At 41.1% G+C, this 20755-nt stretch overlaps 2 protein-coding genes across 20 annotated transcripts in view; one reads left to right on the top strand and one right to left on the bottom strand.

The window, feature by feature from the left end:
- Positions 1 to 1931, bottom strand: part of ST7L (suppression of tumorigenicity 7 like) — a 106301-nt gene extending 104370 nt beyond the window's left edge. For 7 of the 19 annotated variants that reach the window (XM_017869701.1, XM_017869698.1, XM_017869702.1 and 4 more), the window contains exons 1-2: positions 558 to 642; positions 31 to 261 (exon numbers count right to left, since the gene is read on the bottom strand). In XM_017869701.1, coding sequence (XP_017725190.1) covers positions 31 to 235 — 205 coding nt within the window. In that variant the 5' untranslated portion in view covers positions 236 to 261; positions 558 to 642. Of the gene's footprint in view, positions 1 to 30; positions 262 to 557; positions 643 to 756; positions 903 to 1021 lie in introns of those variants that run through there. The other 12 variants (XM_017869705.1, XM_017869697.1, XM_017869716.1 and 9 more) reach the window with 12 other exon arrangements.
- CAPZA1 (capping actin protein of muscle Z-line subunit alpha 1) overlaps positions 288 to 20755 on the top strand; it is a 49881-nt gene continuing 29413 nt past the window's right edge. Inside the window, exon 1 of the mRNA XM_017869720.1 lies at positions 288 to 995. Coding sequence (XP_017725209.1) covers positions 957 to 995 — 39 coding nt within the window. The 5' untranslated portion in view covers positions 288 to 956. The remainder of the gene's footprint in view (positions 996 to 20755) is intronic.

A 20755-nucleotide genomic window follows, 5' to 3' on the forward strand; every position in this document is an offset into this window, starting at 1 on the left:
GCCCTGCCCCAGGAGGTCTGGTCCTCTCACCCGCTGCCAAATTCTCACACAGCCTCAAAGGGATCCTCAGAGCGTAAAGCAGCCCCAGCCCCGTCACGAACCACAACGAGGCCCCAGTCCCCGCCAGCCCGGCTCGCAGTCGCTCCCTCCAGCCCAGTGTCGGGTTTAGGCCGGGGACAGGTGCAGCAGCCGCTCCAGCAGCCGCGGCTTCACCCGAGCCGCCACGGTCCGCCATCTTGCCGCTACCGCAGGAGCCAGGAGCTGGGAGGGGAGAAGGACAGGAAACCGGGAGTCGGGAATCCTGGGATAGTGGCGGACTTCAAGTTGGCCTCTCTGAAGGCTGAGTCCTGAGGAACCGGGACCGAGATTTCGAAGGTGGAGGAGCGTGTCTCAAGATTGAGGCTACCTATTCCTTCGTGGGGCAGGGAAGGGGCGGACAGCAGCGCCTGTTCTGGAGGAACTAGACTAAGATGTGACCCCAAAGTGAAGTGTTACCGCTTCCAAACGAAATGAGGGTCACCTTTCACACCCCCGCCCCCCGGGGTTGGAAAAGCCACCTATCGTTCCAGCGGCCGAGCAGCTCTTAGAGCTATGGATTCGGCTGTCGTGGAGATAACGGGTACCAGAAAAACTGCAACATCGACTTGGTCGGATGGAGGCCAGGAGCCAAGAATAATCGAAACACGCTGCCAGCACCCATTAGATGGATGAGAAATGAGTGTAACTCATTGGGAAAGATATTAGACTTTAAATCACCGAAGGCAAAGCCTACTTCCTGGGCGCGGGCGCGGGCGCTGGCACTAGGAGACGTCACTCCCGCGCATAACTGACATGGCGCCCTCTTGGTCGGCGTTTCCGGGCGGGTCCTTCCGACGGCCCCCGCGGTGATTCCATCACTCGGCTTTCTTCCCGGCCTGCCTAGCGCCCACAGCCGGGCTGGGCCAGAACAGCCCAAGATGGCCGACTTCGATGATCGTGTGTCGGATGAGGAGAAGGTAAGGGGTCCGCCTCTCTCTCTTACCTCCTCCCCCGACAGGGAACTGGGGCTCGGCCCTGCTGCGTTGGGACCCCCGCAGTGTCCCCAGGAAAAAGAAGCTTATTTGTCCATGCTGACATACGCTCTCCGCAGTCGGGACGCTTCCCTTTTACGGGGCTTTCCTCTGCCTCACGGTGGCCCCAGTTCCTCGTTCCTCGACTCTCCTTTCCTCCCAGAGCTGAGGCACAGCCCAAGGGCCTCTCTGCGAGGGAACAGACGTTTCCTTTATTAGATCGTGACTGTGGACTTTTTTCCTGTAATTTTGAGAGGGGGTGGTGGTTATGTGGCGACGTATCAAAAAGCAGTTATTTTACCGCCTTTAGCAGTTGGGGCTAACCCCCATCCCCCCATTTGTAGATAAAATTGGGGTTAGTTTAGGACGAGTCACTTCCTGGTCAGGATGGCCTCTTCCCTTTTGCTCCTCCTTCCTCAGGAAGTGGTTTTGCTGTCACGACTCCTCGACAAGGAGAGGTCCCAAATGTTGTCCACCTCAGTACACATGCAGTACTTTTCTCATGTTCTGTCGCCTGTCTGATTCGCTATAATAAATCTGTGAGCCTCAGGGCATGTGCTTCACAATTTGAGCACCAGTCTTTCCCTGTAGACACACCCTTTTAACGATAATTTTTGAAAATTTTGTTTCTTGTTAACAAATCTAGAATAGCTGATGGATTTTCTTAACCTCAAGAAAGATTTTCTGTAACAGATAATAAACTGCATGTTAACACGTTCAAGACTTGACAAAGCATCCTGCCTTCTCTGGTGCTCCACTGTGGAGTCTTTGATTAGCTGAATTTGTCAGTGTGCAGTTTGTATACTTATTTCCTGAAAAGCGTCTTAAATACAAGAGCACATTCTAAGATGGAATAACTTTTCTTCTGACAGTTGCACAGTTTCGTAACAGTTTTGTCAGGCTTTTCAGTAAGTACATGATTTTAGGGCACATGGAACTTAGAATGACCTCACAAGACAACTTACTTACAAGAATTATGACATTTGTCTCCTGCTGTGGCTATTGGAAAATGTGTCCCCTTGAGTGCTCTGTAAATCTACCAGGGTGTTTTTCTTAATAAGAAGTTGGAATGGGGAGGGGACTGTTAATGATCCATAAGTCCTCTGCACCGAATAACTTGATACATAATACCCACATATGGCATGCCATTTTGAAATGCTTAACAAGCCATTGAACAACAGTATTAGATTTTCTCTTATTTGGAAACTGATCTTCATACATAGGATTTAGGACAAAAACAAAGACATATAAACAAAGACATATGAGCTTATGCTGGAAATCAATCTATAATAAATTGTTCTAAGGCAAATAGTTACTATTCAAATAAAATTAAGCAAAAATCCTGTTATAATACAAATCCTGTTACAACTAAACAAATAATTTTTTTTTTTTTTTTTGAGACGGAGTCTCGCTGGGCTCACTGCAACTTCCGCCTCCCGGGTTCAAATGATTCTCCTGCCTCAGCTTCCCAAGTAGCTGGGATTACAGGCACCCGCCAACACGTCAAGCTAATTTTTGTATTTCTTGTAGAGACTGGGTTTCGTCTTGTTGCCCAGGCAGGTCTCAAACTCTTGGGCGCAAGCGATCCATCCACCTCCGCCACTTAAGTGCTGGGTTTATGGGCGTAAGCCACCGCGCCCGGCCAAAATTCCACAAATAATTAAAATAATAAACTTTTAAGTTTATTGTGCCTATGTGATACACATTGACCAGTGTTGTTGGATTTTTGTCTTCGATACCAGGTTACAATGCCTTTAATTAAACTTGGGAAAATATATGTTTTAAAATGCCAATTAAGATGTCTTTAGATAGTGGCAGTGTTTTAATAACATTAATGTGTTGGGGTTTGTTTTGTTTTGTTTTGAGTCGGAGTTTCGCTCTGTCACCCCGGGTGGTGTGCAGTGGTGCGATCTTCGCTGCAACCTCTGCCACCCTGGTTCCAGCGATTCTCCTGCCTCAGCCTCTCGAGTAGCTAGGATTACAGGCGTCTGCCACCACGCCTGGCTAATTTTTTGTATTGTTAGTAGAGACAGGGTTTCACTATGTTGGCCAGGCTGGTCTCCAACTCTTGACCTCGTGATCTGCCCGCCTTGGCTTCCCAAAGTGCTGGGATAACAGGCGTGAGCCACTGCGCCCCGCCAGTCTTGGGTTTTTTAATAGCAGATCTGTGACCAATTTCGTCTTCTAGCATAGTTTTCTTGTTGCCAAATATATTTCAATATTGCTTTTTATCTTGGTTACATTTTCTAAAGGCAGTAAACCTTTAGAAAATTTGATGATAATGAATGGACTCTAATTTCCTTATAAATATGTATGTAAAAGCTAGTAAAATCATCTATTCTCATAACTGCTGAAGTTTTTTTAATCACTTTGTAAAAAGGAAGTTGGGTTTGTGTTGCTACCTGAAATGGTCATGATGAGCTGTCTAAGATAAAACAGAGTTTGAAAGTGTAGTAACTTTTAGGAAATAAAGCGTGGTTTAGTTGTAGCTTTGAGTTGCACAGGTGTCTGGAATGACTTGAGCTCTTTAGTTACATGTTTAGCAAGATGAATACGCATAATTAAGGAAGCCTGGAAATAGAGATGAATTACTTCTATGTTGGGTGTCTTTCATGTCTGTTTTCTGTTATGTTCACTCTCAACATTTGCAAAAATAAAAGCAAGAGAGAATTTTTGGGGTGCTGGAAAAAAGTTTAGCATTTTTTTCCCTTCAGCCTAACTAGAAGAATATTTGTGTACAATTTCAAAAGTATGGTAATTGAGAAGTTATGCTTTCAGTTTAGACAGTGCTTTCAGTAATAAGGTGAAGTTTTCGGTATTAAGAAAAACTACATGCTTTCAGTTTAGACAACGGTAGTGGTTTTAAGGCGTTTTTGAGAATCAAGTTTATCAAAATTATTTAGTAGAGCTGTAGAAAATGTTGTAAATAGATGAAATATGAGGGCTCTGTTAGAGCACATGAAAAATATTTATACTTTTTTTTGAAACAGAGTCTCGCACTGTCTCCCAGCAGGTTGGAGTGCAATGGCACGATCTCGGCTCACTGCAACCTCCACCTCCCGAGTTCAAGCGATTCTCCTGCCTCAGCCTCCCAAGTAGCTGGGATTACAGGCACCTGCCACCACACCCAGCTAATTTTTTGTATTTTTAGTAGAGACAGGGTTTCACTATGTTGGCCAGGCTGGTCTCAAACTCCTGACCTCGTTATCCACCCATGTCGGCCTCCCAAAATGCTGGGATTACAGGCGTGAGCCACTGCACCCACCGAATATTTATACTTTTAAACTGGATCCTTGATTGTGTATTACCTCCATAATTTGCTAGTTACCATTGTAGGATAAAGCAAGCCCTAAAGATTGTTTGTTGTGGCTGTTTTCTAACGAGTCATCAATTAATATTAAAACTGTCATTCTTCCATCTTCACTTTTCAGTTAGCTTTGCTGAGAGGTATTCATATAATCTGTTAAGAAATCCTAGGACAGGTTGGGCTCGGTGGCTCACCCCTGTAATCCCAACACTCTGGGAGGCCGAGGTGGGCACGTCACCTGAGATCGGGAGTTCGAGACCAGCCTGACAAACATGGAGAAACCCCGTCTTTACTAAAAATACAAAAATTAGCTGGCACAGTCACACATGCCTGTAATCCCAGCTACTCGAGAGGCTGAGGCAGGAGAATCGCTGGAACCTGGAAAGCAGAGGTTGCGGTGAGCCGAGATGGCGCTATTGCACTCCAACCTGAGCAACAAGAGTGAAACTCCGTCTCAAAGAAAAGAAAAAGAAATTCTAGGACAGGTACATAAAGCCTAATAAGCAGGTGTAAACTCACATGTCCAGTCTTTTGTTAGTAGTATTATCATAATTTCTTCCAGAACACTTGGCTGTTTTATTATGACCGGGCTTAATGCTAAACAAAGTAGTGTAAATTTGTCAGAAAATTCAGATCCCAGGTTTTTCTGATTGTGTAGCCATGCTTTTTTCACTATACTGTTCTTTTCCATATAGCTATGAATGAAAAACCAGAGTAGAGGCTTCCATCTAATGGATTATAAATGAGGTAGTATGGGCCGGGCGTGATGGCTCACGTTTGTAATCCCAAACTCTGGGATGCCAAGGCTGTCTGATCACCTGAGGTCAGGAGTTCGAGACTAGCCTGACCAACATGGTGAAACCCCGTCTCTACTAAAAATACAAAATTAGCCGGGCGTGGTGGCACGCCAGCTACTCAGGAGGCTGAGGCAGGAGAATAGCTTGAACCCTGGAGGCGGAGGTTGCAGTGAGCCGAGATCGTGCCATTGCACTCCAGCCTGGGCGACAGAGCAAAACTCCATCTGAAAAAAAGAAAGGGGCGGGGGAGGTATTATGATGTAGTGGAAAAGAGTGATTGTGAGTGTTACATTTGGCCTTTCCATGTTGTGCTTCTAGTCACCTTGTGACTGATTTTGGAAACATGACTTAACCTCTATGGGTGGGCCTCAATTTCCATCTAAAATAGAGAAGTAGGGGGGAATTGGATCAAACCAGCCCAAGAAAATTTAATTAACTATTTCAAACTCTAATGAAAATCTCTATTTTAAAATTGAAACACTAAAATGTTCCAGAAGGTTCTATTCATTGTCTGCTTTCCTACATTTGCCCTGATAAGAAGACTGAGTTCTTTGATGACTGAAAACATGTCTTTATCTAGTGCCTAGCATAGTGCCAAGCACACAGTGTAGGCACCGCCTATTGGTATGAAAGAGAACACAACTTCATTAATTCTCATATCTCCCCAGTTCACACCCCTTCATCTCCTATAAAACAATCCTTCCCCCACAATTATTTCTGTTAGTCTCTAGGTGTTTCTTGTGGTCAAGAGTCCGTCCACAGTTTGGGTGCCTCTGTGTATTCCTTGTATCTGAGCATCTACTGACATCATTGGTGCTCTGCTATGCCACTGCTGGGAACATTTGACCCCTCTGGGAGCATCTTCCTAATAGATCCCATAAACTGCAAAGCCTTACCAAAATGATGGTGTGTATATATATACTGGAGCCTTGCAAAGCCGCTAATGAAAGTATTCCCTTCACCAGCTGGAAGTACTCTCCTTTAGCGAGCAGATTAAAACACACACCTGGTGTGTGTTTTAAAGAAAAAGGACCCAAGAGGGAAAAAGTTTCCAAGGCATGAATGAATTAAGAGTGGCAGATGCTACTGAGATAGAAAGATGAGGATGGAGAAAACAGTACTCACTCTAACAGTATTCTTTCCAACTGGATTCGGTAAATAAGAGTGAGAGGTACCTCGAGTGAGCAGTGGGAGAAGTCATACTGGAAGGGGTAAGCAGTGATTGACATAAGAAAGTAAAATAAATTCAGGTTCATGCAGACACCCCCCTAGTCTTGCCTTGACCCAGAAACATTGTGGTCACAGGGCTCTCAGCCTCCCACTCCCATAAGAAAGCTTCCTAATTATGATATCTTGGTCTTGCCAAGCATTTAGAGGGCCTTCCTCTGTGGCCCTCCAGATAGTGATTTGAATTAAGTAAAGCTCTTTTTAGATAAGTGTTCTAGTCCAGTCTGAAATCAGCTTGTTGGTCTTTTTGGCAGTGTCATTGCCCAGTACCAGCACGTTCTTGGCTCCTTGCCACATCTCTGGCCACAATGTGGGAGGCAAAGGCAGTGAGCATTTCCAGAGTGGTGAGATGAGGTAAGGTCCACACAGCATCTCTGAATAGCATGTCCACACAGGGCTCAGAGTCATCATGCTGCATGTCCACCTCATGTCCACAGTATCTGAGCAGTTGAGATTGGTGGAGTGGACCTTCTAGTTACTCATCACCTAGACGAAGGTCCTCATCTACTCCACTTCTCAAAGGGGTGGAATTGAACCTGAACCTGCTTGACAGATGAGAGCCCAAGCCTAGCCAAAGTGGCTGCCATGGTGACCCTCGTCCTGAAAGCCATTTCCATTAATTTAAAAATTGTAGGTATATAGGAACTATAATAACAGGCTTAAAATTGAAATTTGCTCTGTGTGGTGGGTCACACCTGTAATCCCAATACTTTGGGAGGCTAAGCCGGGATGATCACTTGAGCCCAGAAGTTTGAGACTAGCCTGAACGACATAGTGAGATCCCCGGCTCTACCAAAACAAAAAAATTAAAATGGTGGGAAAGGGCATGAGTAAAAAGTCCCCTCCTGCCCCTGTCTTCCACCCACCTGGTTTCCCTGACAAGTAGCCAATATTACCAATTCCTCTTGTATCTTTTCTAATTCTATGCATATACAAACACACTTTTCACTTAATAATATCTCTAACCTGTCAACATTCCTTGTACCATTATTTTCATTCAGGACCTTTTTTTATGCTTGAATTATTTTTAACAACATGTTTAATTATCTCTCTGCCTCAGGCCTCTCCTTTCTTTCTACATCCTTCCTGGTTTATCATAAATTCTTCACAGCTATAATGTATTATGAAATTTTGAGCAATGTGTAAAATTTATCTTTGGTACAACTGCACATACAGATTGTTAAGGCAGTGTCGGTGAAATGGAACATTGATCGAACTCTGTTGAGTGTAGGTCATGGTATAACATACTGTTTAAACAAGAAAACAACATAATGGCAGACTGTACCAAAGGAAGGTGGTGAGAGAACTTTACCTTGAGTCTTTGTTTTACATCTGGATAACATTTAAGTGCTTATTTTGTGCTAACTACTTTATGTATTAACCATGTATTTATCTCACAACATCCTTATAGGACAGATACTTATACCCATTTTATAGTAGAGTAAACTGAGACACAGGCACATTTGAGGTTAAAATATATGACCAGGTGTCCAGAACTAGTAAATGGCAGTGTGGATACAATGCTGTTGTCTACTGTCAGAGCCTATGTTCTTACCCGTTTTGATTCCTTTGAGGGATAGTAAGATAGTAAGCAGTTTTGATGAAATAATGACATAGTCCTCAACAGCAACCAAGTTAATCATGTAGTAACCTGGATGCCTTTATAGACACTGAAACATTGGTGTTCTCTGGTCCTGACTGCATTATAATTGTTGCTGAATGGAGGCCGGGCGCCGTGGCTCAAGCCTGTAATCCCAGCACTTTGGGAGGCCGAGAAGGGCGGATCATGAGGTCAGGAGATCGAGACCATCCTGGCTAACACGGGGAAACCCTGGCTCTACTAAAAAATACAAAAAAACTAGCTGGGCAAGGTGGCGGGCGCCTATAGTCCCAGCTACTCGGGAGGCTGAGACAGGAGAATGGCGTAAACCCGGGAGGCGGAGCTTGCAATGAGCTGAGATCCGGCCACTGCACTCCAGCCCAGTGGACAGAGCGAGACTCCGTCTCAAAAAAAAAAAAAAAAAAATTGTTGCTGAATGGCCAGGTGCGGTGGTTCACACTTGTAATCCCAGCACTTTGGGAGGCGGAGGCAGGTGGATTGCTTGAACCCAGGAGTTCAAGACCAGCCTGAGCAACGTAGTGAAACCCCATCTCTACAGAAAATACAAAAATTAGCCGGGCATGGTGGCACACGCCTGTAGTCCCAGCTACTTCGGAGAATCACTTGAACCTGAGATTAGGAGATTGCAGTGAGCTGAGATCAGGCCATTGCACTCCAGCCTGGCCTGGGCAACAATGCGAGACTCTGACTCAAAAAAAAAAAAAAAAAAAAAAAAGGGCTGGGTGTGGTGGCTCACGCCTGTAATCCCAGCACTTTGGGAGGCTGAGGGGGACAGATCACCTGAGACCAGGAGTTCAAGACCAACCTGACCAACGTGGAGAAACCCCCTTCTCTACTAAAAATACAAAATTAGCCCGGCGTGATGGCACATGCCTGTAATCCCAGCTACTCAGTAGGCTGAGGCAGGAGAATAGCTTGAACCTGAGAGGCAGACGTTGCAGTGAGCCGAGATCGTGCCATTGCACTCCAGCCTGGGCAACAAGAGCAAAACTCTGTCTCAAAAAAAAAAAGTTGTTTAGTGCTCTTTGAACTTAAGTATGCCATGAAGAATTCTAGTATTTATGCTGTGTTGTTAAATGCATGTTGAAAATCATGGCTCTAGAAATTTAAAGATCATTAAAGTCCCCGCCTGTAACGAGGCCAAGGAGAAACTTTACAGTATGACAGTATCTTAGAACATCCTTACCAACGGCAGAATCTGTGTTTCCTTCAAGAACAGATTTCTGAGTTCCATTCTAGGTATACTGAATCAGAATTTTTTGGAACCAGTGGTCAGGAATTATTTGTAATAAGCCTCCCAATAATTATTGGAATACTTGAGAACCATTATCTTAGCGAACTTACTGTGGTTCAAATCTTAGTCCTCTGCTTATTTAGCTCAGAAGCTTGATTGATCAGGATGCTAAACCCAAGTCTCTCTCAGGGATAAACTCATTTTAGCTAGGCTTATGAAACTAATGTATAAAACTGGAATAACAATTTAATACATATAGAAGGAACTAAGTTCTTTTCTTCAGATAGGTCAGGAACATGGGAAATCAAGGTAGAATGTTTTAACGGAACATAGAATTAGAACAAAGGAAGTTAACTAGATAGTCCAAAGTACTGATGGCATTTTCTTTCATAATAGGCATATGTACCCAACATCAAAAGCAAGTCAGGTCTTTGTATAACAGCAGTGGACATTTTTCCTCTAGATAGGTTCATTTGTTGTCACATTACTAGCAGGAGAGTTTTTCAGGACTGGTTATGTGTCAAAAATTTGCATGCTGCAGCTTCTACAGTCTGCCACCCTTAGTTAATGACACTTCCATTCTTTAGTTGCTCAGGTCAAAAACATTAGTGTTATCTTTGACTACTATTTCTCTCACAATCCACATGTAGTCCACTGGCAAATCCTGTAGGCTCTGTCTTTAAAATAAACCCAGAATTTGACTATTTCTTACCACACCCTTATTCTAACCACTCTGGAAGAAGCCATTGTGACCTCTAGATTATTAAAATACTATTTTTTCTGGTTTCCCTGCTTCTGCTGTTGCTCCTCCCCAGCAGTCTGTCCTCAATGAAGCATCCAGAGTGATCTGGTTACAATGTAGGTCAGAACATGTCACTTTTCTGCTCAAAGCCCTAGTGGCTTCCCATCTTCTTCTAAGTCCCTATGTTCTGGGATGTTACCTCTTTGCCATTTATCTCTGACTTTATCTTCTACATGTTCTTCTTCTGGTCTTTGTTCCAATCACATATTCTCACTGAAGAATCTTTGCATTCTTTTCTCTGGAGTTCTCTTCCTTCTGTATCCCTCACTTCAGATACTTAACCAGAAGTCACCTCCTTAGTGAAGCTTTCTCTGGTTGTTCTGTCTAGTTCCAAATCCTAACATTTCATGTCCCTTTTCTTTGCCTTGTTTTTTCTCCATAGCATTTATCACTTGCTAGCTCATATTTTACTTATTTAATCTTTGCTGTTGTCTTTACCCACTGGAATGTAAACTCCATGAGGACAGTATGCTAGTGAGTCACCATTGCCTAAAACATAGTGGGTCTTCTGATATTTGTTGAATGCATGACTCTTGCTTGGATAGCATCTGTCTTGATTTCATTGTTAACTCTCGTAGGGCAGTCTGATTTCCAAGTTTTGTGAGACCATATTGAGGACTGCAGTACTTCTATATTACTGATAGATTTTTATTAATGGAGCTTTGTCCTCAGAAAGCTTTAGCAAGTGACCATTGCCTATGATGTACAGAATAAAACCAGATTTGATATTACCATCATTACTGCTATTTGACTTATCTTACTTCATCCTTCTTTTATTATCTCCAAATCTTCTGTTCACCAAACAAGAGAGTGTTTTCCCACTACCTTTTTTGTTCTTCTTATTCCCTCACTCATAGTGCCCTCCCTTTCCTCCCTTACACCCTATCTAAAGTACTTTGCAGAGCCCAGCTTCTCCTTTTCTTTGTAGTTGCCTTTCACCAACCCAGCTCAATATCCAACTACTTACTCTTAAGTTCTATGCCTTATGTTATCTGTACTACTGCTTTGGCAGTTTTGCTGCTGTGACTTAGAGTTGTTTTTAATTTTTAATTTTGTTTTTGGGACAGGGTCTCACTCTGTCACCAAGGCTGGAGTTCAGTGGTGGGATTTTGGCTTGCTGCAACCTCTGCCTCCTGGGCTCAAGTGATCCTCCCACCTCAGCCTGCCTCCTGAGTAGCTGGGACTGCAAGCACGCAACTAATTTTTGAATTTTTTTGTAGAGACAGTCTCACTGTATTGCCCAGACTGGTCTCAAACTCCTGGGATTACAGACATGAGCCACTGCACTCAGCCCTGGCTAATTATTTTTAATTTTTTAATTTTTTATTTGTATTTGTTTTTATTTTTTTAGAGACAGAGTCTCACTCTATCGCCCAGGCTGGAGTGCAGTGGTGCCATCTCGGCTCACTGCAACCTCTGCCCCCCGGGTTCAAGCGATTCTCTTGTCTCAGCCTCCTGAGTAGCTGGGATTACAGGCGCCTACCACCACACCTGACTGATTTTTTGCATTTTTAGTAGAGACAGGGTTTCACCATCTTGGCCAGGCTGACCTTGAACTTCTGACCTCATGATACCCCCGCCTCGGCCTCCCAAAGTGCTGGGATTACAGACTTGAGCCACCACACCCGACCGGATTTTTTATTTTTTGAGACGAGACATCATTGTGTGCCCATGCTGGTCTCAAACTCCTGGGCTCAAGCGATCCTCCTGCCTTGGCCTCTGAAAGTGCTGGGATTACAGGCATGAGCTCACTGTGCCTAGCCTGAATTATAGTTATTTTTAAATGTTGGGCACATCTTTACTGAGGGCTATGATTTGTATAAATTGTTTTGTTAACAGTGGTAAAGTATACAGAGATTGGAAAGCTAAGGTGCTTACTGTATGTTATGTTTGTCTTATGTTGTTTGTATCTACCAGGATGATTTGCACTTTATATTAGCTTAAGGTAGTGGCTGTCAACCCTGACAGCATGTTAGAATCACCTGAGGAAGCTTTTAAACTGATGCCCAAGCCCTACCCCAGACTATTACATCAGAATTTCTGCAGGCAGAAATTCCCATATATCAGTATATTTAAATCTTCCCAGGCGATTCTAATGTGTAGCGAAGGTCCAGAACCACTGATTTAAGGCAAAAGATAATTTGTTGGCTTACTTCTTTGACAGCCCTACTCTTTGTCTTTATCTTTAGTATTCATCTCAGTGCCTGAGACCAAATGAATTGTTTTGTGGTTTGTTTTGAGTGAGTGAACAAATCGTTAAACACAAAGAGTTGAACTTTTTAGAAGACAACATAACTGAGAGTTCAGTGATGTCTAGGTATTTGCTTAGGGAAAAAAATTAAGTATCTGCTGTATGGGAGTCTGTCTCATGTTACCTCATGGGTTCTTAAAACAGTCCTAGATATGAGTAGGTTTTATAATCACAAAGAAGAAACTTAAGACCCAAGCAATTTATCAGTAAAGCTGGCATGTGAAACTGTATCTGACTTCCAGTGATTTTGAGAAAAAAAAATAATTGGTAAAAAGATATACTTTAAATTAGAATGCCGTAACATGCCAGATACATACCAGATCTTAAAGGCAAAATCGTTCTTGTTTCCCACTGCTGCTTTTTCCATCTAGCATGGGTTCTCACTGCCGAACTTTACCCTTTCGAACTTGACATCTGCATCATTGCTCACTAACACGTGAATCTCAAGATACTTGGAGTGGTCATTTTTCCCTAATTTCTTTTATTTTATTTATTCTTGGGCAACCTGTGGACCAGAATAGGTTCAAAGAGGCTTTTTCCTAATTTTTTAACCTTGTGGGTATTTTTTTTTTAAGCACATTTAAGCTCCTAAACAAGTTGCTTATGGGATGTTTTCACTCATTTTAATTTTCTCTTCTGTATGTTGTAAATGTTATGCTTAAATATGTCAGTTTTAAACACTACTGAGTGATATGAAATACAATGACTCCCAGTTAAAGTAAAAATTATTCTAATGCGTGTTAAAACAGTAAAGAAGACTGTTCAGAACTATTATGGCCAGGTGTGGTGGCTCATGCCCGTAATCCCAGCACTTTGGGAAGTCAAGGCGAGTGGATCACCAGAGGTCAGGAGTTTGAGACCAGCCTGGCCAACATGGTGAAACCCCATCTCTACTAAAAATACAAAAATTAGCAGGGTGTGGTGGCGGGCGCCTGTAATAATCCCAGTTATTTGGGAGGCTGAGGCAGGAGAATTGCTTGAACCCAGGAGGTGGAGGTTGCAGTGAGCCAAGATCACGCCACTGCACTCCATCCTGGGTGACAGAGCAAGACTCTATCTCAAAAACAAACCAAAAAAAAAAAAAAAAAAAAAGACTATTACAATAGAGGAGAAAAATCAGGCTCAACTCTTAATACATTAAAGATAGCTGGGTATTTACGTATAGCCAATAAGCAGAGTTGGGGAGAAAATTATTAAGAGGAGATCATGAGGGTAGGGGGATTCATGCTGAAGGCAGTTCAAAGACTTATACATCAAAGGTAGGGGATGAAGAACTTGATTAGATATCAAGAGTGGGCAGATTCTTGCTAAAACTGGGCTAGACAGACCAAAGACGGGGATGTGGGCACAGAGGCGGGGTGGGATGTCAAATCCTAGTTCAAAAGAGGCCTTAGAGAGAAGCCTAAAGTTTGCCACTCCATGTGTATGTGAGATGTACATAATTGCTTTAGTAAATAGTGAGGTGTTTAAGACATACCAGAAAAGCAGTTATTCCCTAGAGTTTGTAGAATGTTTTAAAGTGAAATTGCTCTACTTAAAACTAGCTTGCCTGACTTCACTACCTACTTGTGTCTAATAAAACTCAAAATTGGCTACTAATAGAGAAAACAAGTTCTAAAGACTATTAAAATGACTTTTGAAAGAGTGAATGTGAGGCAAATTATTTGGAAGTGCCAGCATCTGTTTTTTATAATGTTGATCCTGATTTAAGACATATCTTTATGCTTTTCAAGTCTTCTTGCTTGATAATGATAAACTATATACATCTACAATTTTATTTCTAAGTGCATTCTATGTTATCTCCAGGTCTAAACTGGGAAAATAATATTTAGCTTATTTGGAATTTTAAGAAACACAGATAACAGTAACTTTTATTTAGTGAAACCAGTACTGTATCATTATCATTATTACTAACTGTGGTCACCATGCAGTGCAGTAGAGCACTAGAACTTATTCTTCCAGTCTTACTGTAACTTTGTACCTTCTGATTGCTATCTTTGATATCTTTCTTTTCCCCATCCCTTCCCTGACCCCTCAGCCTCTGGTAACCACCATTTTAGTTTCTGTTTCTCTGAGATAGGCTTTTTTAGATTCCACATATCTTATAGTGAGATCATAAAGTATTCGTCTTTCTGTGTCTGGCTTATTTCACTTAGCATAGCATCTTTCAGGTCCATCCTTGTTGTTGCGAAAGACAGAATTACCTTCTTTTTAAAGGCTGTATAGTATTCCATTGTGTGTATATAACACATTTTCTTTATCCATTCAGCTGTTGAGTTGATTGATACTTAGGTTACTTTTGTATCTTGATTATTGTGAACACTGCTGAAATGAACATGGTGCAGATATCTCTCTGACATACCAATTTCAGTTCCTTTGGCTATCTATCCAGAAGTGAATTTCTGAATCATATGGTAATTTTGGTATATTGTGGAATTTCCATGCTATTAGTATTTTCCAAAATGGCTATACTAATTTACATTCCCACCAACAGAAGGGTTCCTTTTTCTCCTTATCCTGGCCCAAGACTTATTATCATTTGTCTTTTTGATAATAGCCATTCTAACAGGCATGGGATGATATCTCATTGTGGTTTTAATTTGCATTTCCCTGATTAGAGATGTTGAGCATTTTTTCAGATATCAGTTGCCCATTTGTATCTCTTTGAGAAATGTCTCTTCAGACCCTTTGTCCATTTTAAAATTGGGTTATTTGTTTTCTTGCTATTGAGTTGTTTTGAGTTCCTTATATATTTTCAGTATTAGCCCTTTATCAGATGTATGGTTTGCAAGTATTTCCTCCCACTTAGTTGTCTCCTTATACTGTTAATTTTCTCCTTTGCCATACAGAAGCTTTTTAGTTTGATGCAACATCCGAAAGATCTTCAAATGGGAAAAACTCCCTTAGGAAATAGCATTGAATTCTATGCAAGCAGATCTTAACAGGATAAGAATAACGTCCTGTATATATCTCTTTCAGGAAAATAAATGCAACTATTTATTCTTGAATACTTTTGGAATGGGTTAGAGTAAAAATAAGTACAATAAATATTTACAGAGGCACAATTTACTACTATTATACTTTCTTTAACTATACCCTATTTGGAAAACTTTAAAAACTTTGAAAATATGTGTTATTACTTTAAAGGGAAATTGGAACGGACATTTTCATAAAGCTTTTTTGGTCAATAAAAGTTGCTACTATTTGTAGTTATTGGTGGGGATTATTATGATGGTAATGATAGAGAATATAAAGTGGCTAGGACCCAAAGGATTTCTAGAAAAAGAGGGTTATTTTCTTTGAAGTAGTAATTTGATAGTAATTTGAAGGGTTTGCTCAGTTTGTAAAGTAACAGTTATCCTGCTGTGACCAGTTAAGATAACAGTAGCTGACATTTATTGAGCCTCTCCTGTTATATTTTAAGTATTCTGCTAAAGATTTGACCATGTATTATCTCATTTAATCTTCACAACAATTTTTTAAAATTTAATACTGGGTAAGTTGGTTTCCGGTGAAAACCAGAAAACCTGGTACACAAATTCTAAAAGAGCTATAACAATTCGCAACAAGTTTTAAGGAGTACATACTATCCCACTTTAGGGAGTGGATGTGGTTCAAAGAGATTTTTAAGTGACTGAAATTCAGAACTAGGTCTGTCCAATCCAGAGCCTATATCTTTCCATTTGGCCGTGGTACCTCATGATAATCTTTAAAACTGAGAACATTTCCTTTACATCTTTTTATTCAGAAGGGATTTTGTAAACATTTACTCATTGCCTGCTATATGTAATTTAATTTGCTAGACCCTGTAATGTATAGAAGAGGAAAGCAAGGCAGTTTGCCTCCCAAAAAAGCTTGAGTCTTTGGAGGCAGACTAGTATCTATAGAATTAATTGTCAATAGCAGTTGTATTTTAGGTGCTATGCTAAGCATTCAAATATACTTTGAACACTTTTTAAGTTTGGGTTGGAAGAACCCAAACTTAAAAAGATGGGAAGGATTTAGACAGACCAAGATGGAGAGAAAGGTACAACTTCCAAGGAGAATATGAGTCAAGGCCAAGAGGTGAAGTCTTTAATACATTCAGTAGACTAATGAAGGAGGTAAAGATTTTTATTGACACCAGGGAGACATGTTGGCAGAGATTTGGCTCCTAAAGTATACAAAACTGGGGTGGTATAAACTGACCAGACCTTTGCTGATAAGTGGAATGTGGATATTATCTAGCAAAAGAATTCTCCCTTTTCTATCTAGAATTATCCACCAGTGCCCACAAAGAGTTGCAGTGGTTAAATATTTAACTAACTTGAAGTTCTTTTGTATGTGATTGTCAAGGACTTTTTTTTTTTTTTTTTGTGACGGAGTAGCTGGGATTACAACGCCCAGCTAATTTTTGCATTTTTAGTAGAGACAGGGTTTCCACATGTTAGCCAGGCTGGTCTCGAACTCCTGACCTGCCCTGGCCTCTAAAGTGTTGGGATTATAGGTGTGAGCCACCATGCCCAGCCCAAGGAAATAATTTTAAAGGCTAGTGATGGCTGGGCGTAGTGGCTCACGCTTGTAATCCCAGCACTTTGGGAGACCGAAGCAGGCAGATCATGAGGGCAGGATCTACCCTTTAGTGTAGATACTATCTGATGAATACAGTGTGTAGTGAAACTATTACTTTATGAAATAGGAACAATTTTTTAAAGGTTTTTTTTTCTAAGCTGCAGTTCAGTTTTTGTTCAACTAAAACCTTCATATTAGTGATTCTCAAGTTAGGGGAGCTGGCATACCTCCCCTTTATGGGAGGTAACTGCCTTCTTTCTTTCCCTCTCCCACCTTTGAGAATGATTGACTAAATCACTGTTAATGAAAATGTCAGCCCTCATCTGTATTGTAGCAAAGATATTTTTTCAATCACTAACTGCTTAGTCATTTCCCTCTCTCTTTTTGCGCTATGAATTTCATCTTAGCTTTGACCCAGTTTTGAAGTTGGATAAAATGTTAACTTTTAAACTTATTATTTATCATTTTATCTATTCCTCTCAACTTTGTGACAACCACATCTTTCACAAGCATAGCTTTGACTCAATTCTTGGTTAAAATAGTCTAAAAGGACAAAGCCAAATTCATGTGACACACTAAAGGTAATCCTCCAGACTTTTACTTCCTTTTAATACTGCATGATATAGTTGAATGTCTAAGTTATAATTCCCGCTCCACCCATTTATTATAAGCATGCGGTCTTAGACAAGGCGCTTATACTCCCTGAACCTATTTCTTGATTTATAAATGGGGATAATAGTCTCTCCCCTGCCTGCTTTAACAAGCTGTTTTAAAGATCAATAAAAGAAACAGATTATGTAAGAGTTTTATAAACAATAAAATAGTATTCATTCATTCACATTCCTAGCATGTTCTAGGTCTCAGTCCTGGGTATACTGCAGTGAACAAACATAACAAGTTCTTTTGTTCTATGTCAAGGGTTGACAAATTATGGCCAGTGGGCCAAATCCAGTCTACCATCTGTTTTTGTTTTGTTTTGTTGTTTATTGAGACAGGCTCTTGCTCTATTCCCCAGGCTGGAGTGCAGTGGCACAATCATAGCTCACTGCAGCCTTGACCTCCCAGGCTCAAGTGATTCTCCTGCCTCAGCCTCCTGAGTAGCTTGGACTACAGGCATGTGCCACCATGCCCGGCTAAATTTTTTTGTTATTTTTAATAGAAATAAGATCTTACTGTGTTGCCTAGGCTGGGTCTCTGAGCTCAGGCAATCCTCTTGCTTTGGCCTCCTAAAGTGTTGGTATTACGGGTGTGAGCTGCTGTGCTGGGCCCACTGCCTGTTTTTATAGGATTTATAAACTAATGCTTTTGGAATGGTTGAAAACAAACAAACAAAAAAAGAATAATCATATTTAATGATGTGAAAATTACATGAAATACAATTTCTGGGTACAAAATAAAGTTTTATTGGAACACAATCATGCTTAATAGTTGGGACAGAAACTGTGACTCACAAAGCCCATCTGCCCTTTACATTAGCAGTTTACTGACTCTTGCTCTGTGATCTTGGACTTCTTTGGGGGATATTGGACAGTAAACATGTAAGTATATGTTCATTGGTGGCAAATTCCTTGAAGAAAAATAAAGCAGTAAAGGGGCTAGAATTGTGAAGGTTGGAAGGGTACAACAGCTACTTTATATATAGGAGTTAGGGAAGGGTAGTTTATTTGGCAGGTAACATTTGAACAGAGACTGGATAAAGATTGGAGTGAATCATCCAAAAGAGCATTTCTGGCCAAAGGAACAAGAAATATGCCCTGAGGCATGAGTGTAGCTGTCAGTCTAGGAGCTAAGTGATAAGAGTTGGAGGAATTAGGGAAGGAGGAGCCGTGGAACAGACTTTAGATTTTGTTTTTTGTTTTTGTTTTTTTTTTTTTTGAGACAGAGTCTCACTCTGTCACCAAGGCTGGAGTGCAGTGGCACCGTGTTGGCTCACTACAACCTCCATCTTCTGGGTTCAAGCAGTTCTCCTGCCTCAGCCTCCCGAGTAGCTGGGATTACAGGCGCCCACCACTACGCCTGGCTAGCTTTTATATTTTTAGTAGAGAAGGGGTTTCACCATGTTGGTCAGGCTGGTCTCAAACTCCTGACCTCAGGTGATCCACCCACCTTGGCCTCCCAAAGTGCTGGGTTTACAGGCGTGAGCCACCACACCCAGCCCAGACTTTAGATTTTATAGTGAATATGTAAATATATTGGGCCCAGCACAGTGGCTCACATCTGTAATCCCAGCACTTTGGGAGGCTGAAGCAGGTGGATCACCTGAGGTCAGGAGTTCGAGACCAGCCTAGCCAACATGGTGAAACCCCATCCCTACTAAAAATACAAACATTAGCCAGGTGTGGTAGCACGTGCCTGTAATCCCAGCTACTCGGGAGGCTGAGGCAGGAGAATTGCTTGAACTCAGGAGGCAGAGGTTGCAGTGAGCCAAGATCATGCCACTAGACTCCAGCCTGGGCAACAGAGCGAAACTCCAGATATAGATATAGATATAGATATAGGTATAGATATAGATATAGATATAGATAGAATAATTTTATATAATATATAATTATATATGTATATAATTTTTAACATCATTATATGCTATTATGTTTACTACTACGTCAATGTATTTTGTGGTATTGTGTTCAATAGGTGGAAAAAATCAACACTCAGCAAACTATCAAGATATCTAATAAACCATCCACCATTTCAGTAACTGCTCGGGAAATAACATAGGATTCCTTGCCATGACAAGTGTTTTAGGATCCCAGGCTTGACATCTAATGTATAACTACATTCTTTATTTAACGACTCATTAAGTTATTTCACCCTTGCCATTGCATATACTTTCAATTTCCTCACTTTCATTAAAAATGGAGATGTTTTGGGCTCCCTTCTAATGGATATTTTCTCCTGTTCTGGTCATTCTCAGTAAACCGAGGAATATTAAGTTTTTTCAGCACTTGAACCTGGATCAATAATACTTACTAGCATTTTCTTCCTCACCCTGCTTTTTAACTTAGAAATGGAAGTGATGCTTTTAGTTAACCTTCATCTTCATATTAATCCCCTTGTTTAACCAATTGATCAATTTTTTAGCATGACGGCTACTATCGGATATTAGTGAAGTCAAGGTCTTGGTCAAGCTTAGTAACTTAAAAAGCCTTCTTTATTGCCTTTAGGATTTGGACACCCTCACCTCAGTCCTTTGGGCTTCCTTTGCACCTGGTCTTTCAGTTTCACATCATCAGTGAGCCTTGTACCTTTCTTTATTTCCCTTTTCACTCTTAAAAAAAAAAAAAAATTAAAGGATGAGGGATGTTGACATACTCCTTTTTTTATTAAAATTTTTTAATTTGCTTTATCATACTAGTAACATTATATTTCTTATATAACTTTTGAACACAGAGGAAAGCCAAAAAAAAAAAAAGAAAAAAAAATTCTTTTGTACCAGAGATAGTCCTAGTTAAAATTTAGTAGCTATACATGGGTGTAAATATATATAATCTTTAAAAGACCAGGAAAGGAGTAAAGGCCCTTTTCATTCAACAGCACATTATAAACATATATAAACAGCATATTATAAACCCATGTCAACAAATGGAGCACTTCTCAAAGTTTTTTACTGTCAGGACCCCTTTACATACTTAAAACTGAATTTTATTTATGTGACATATCTGTTACATTAGATATTAAAACTGAGGCCGGGCGCAGTGGCTCACACCTGTAGTCCTGGCACTTTGGGAGGTGAGGCAGGTGGATCATTTGAGATCAGGAGTTCAAGACGAGCCTAGCCAACATGGTGAAACCCCATCTCTACTAAAAACACAAAAATTAACCAGACGGTATGGCACGTGCCTGTAATCCCAGCTACTCAAGAGGCTGAGGCCAGAGAATCACTTGAACCTGGGAGGTGGAGGTTGCAGTGAGCTGA

This window comes from Rhinopithecus bieti, unplaced genomic scaffold (genome assembly GCF_001698545.2).
Source record: "Rhinopithecus bieti isolate Rb0 unplaced genomic scaffold, ASM169854v2 scaffold_3040, whole genome shotgun sequence".
In the NCBI taxonomy this organism is placed as follows: domain Eukaryota; kingdom Metazoa; phylum Chordata; class Mammalia; order Primates; family Cercopithecidae; genus Rhinopithecus; species Rhinopithecus bieti.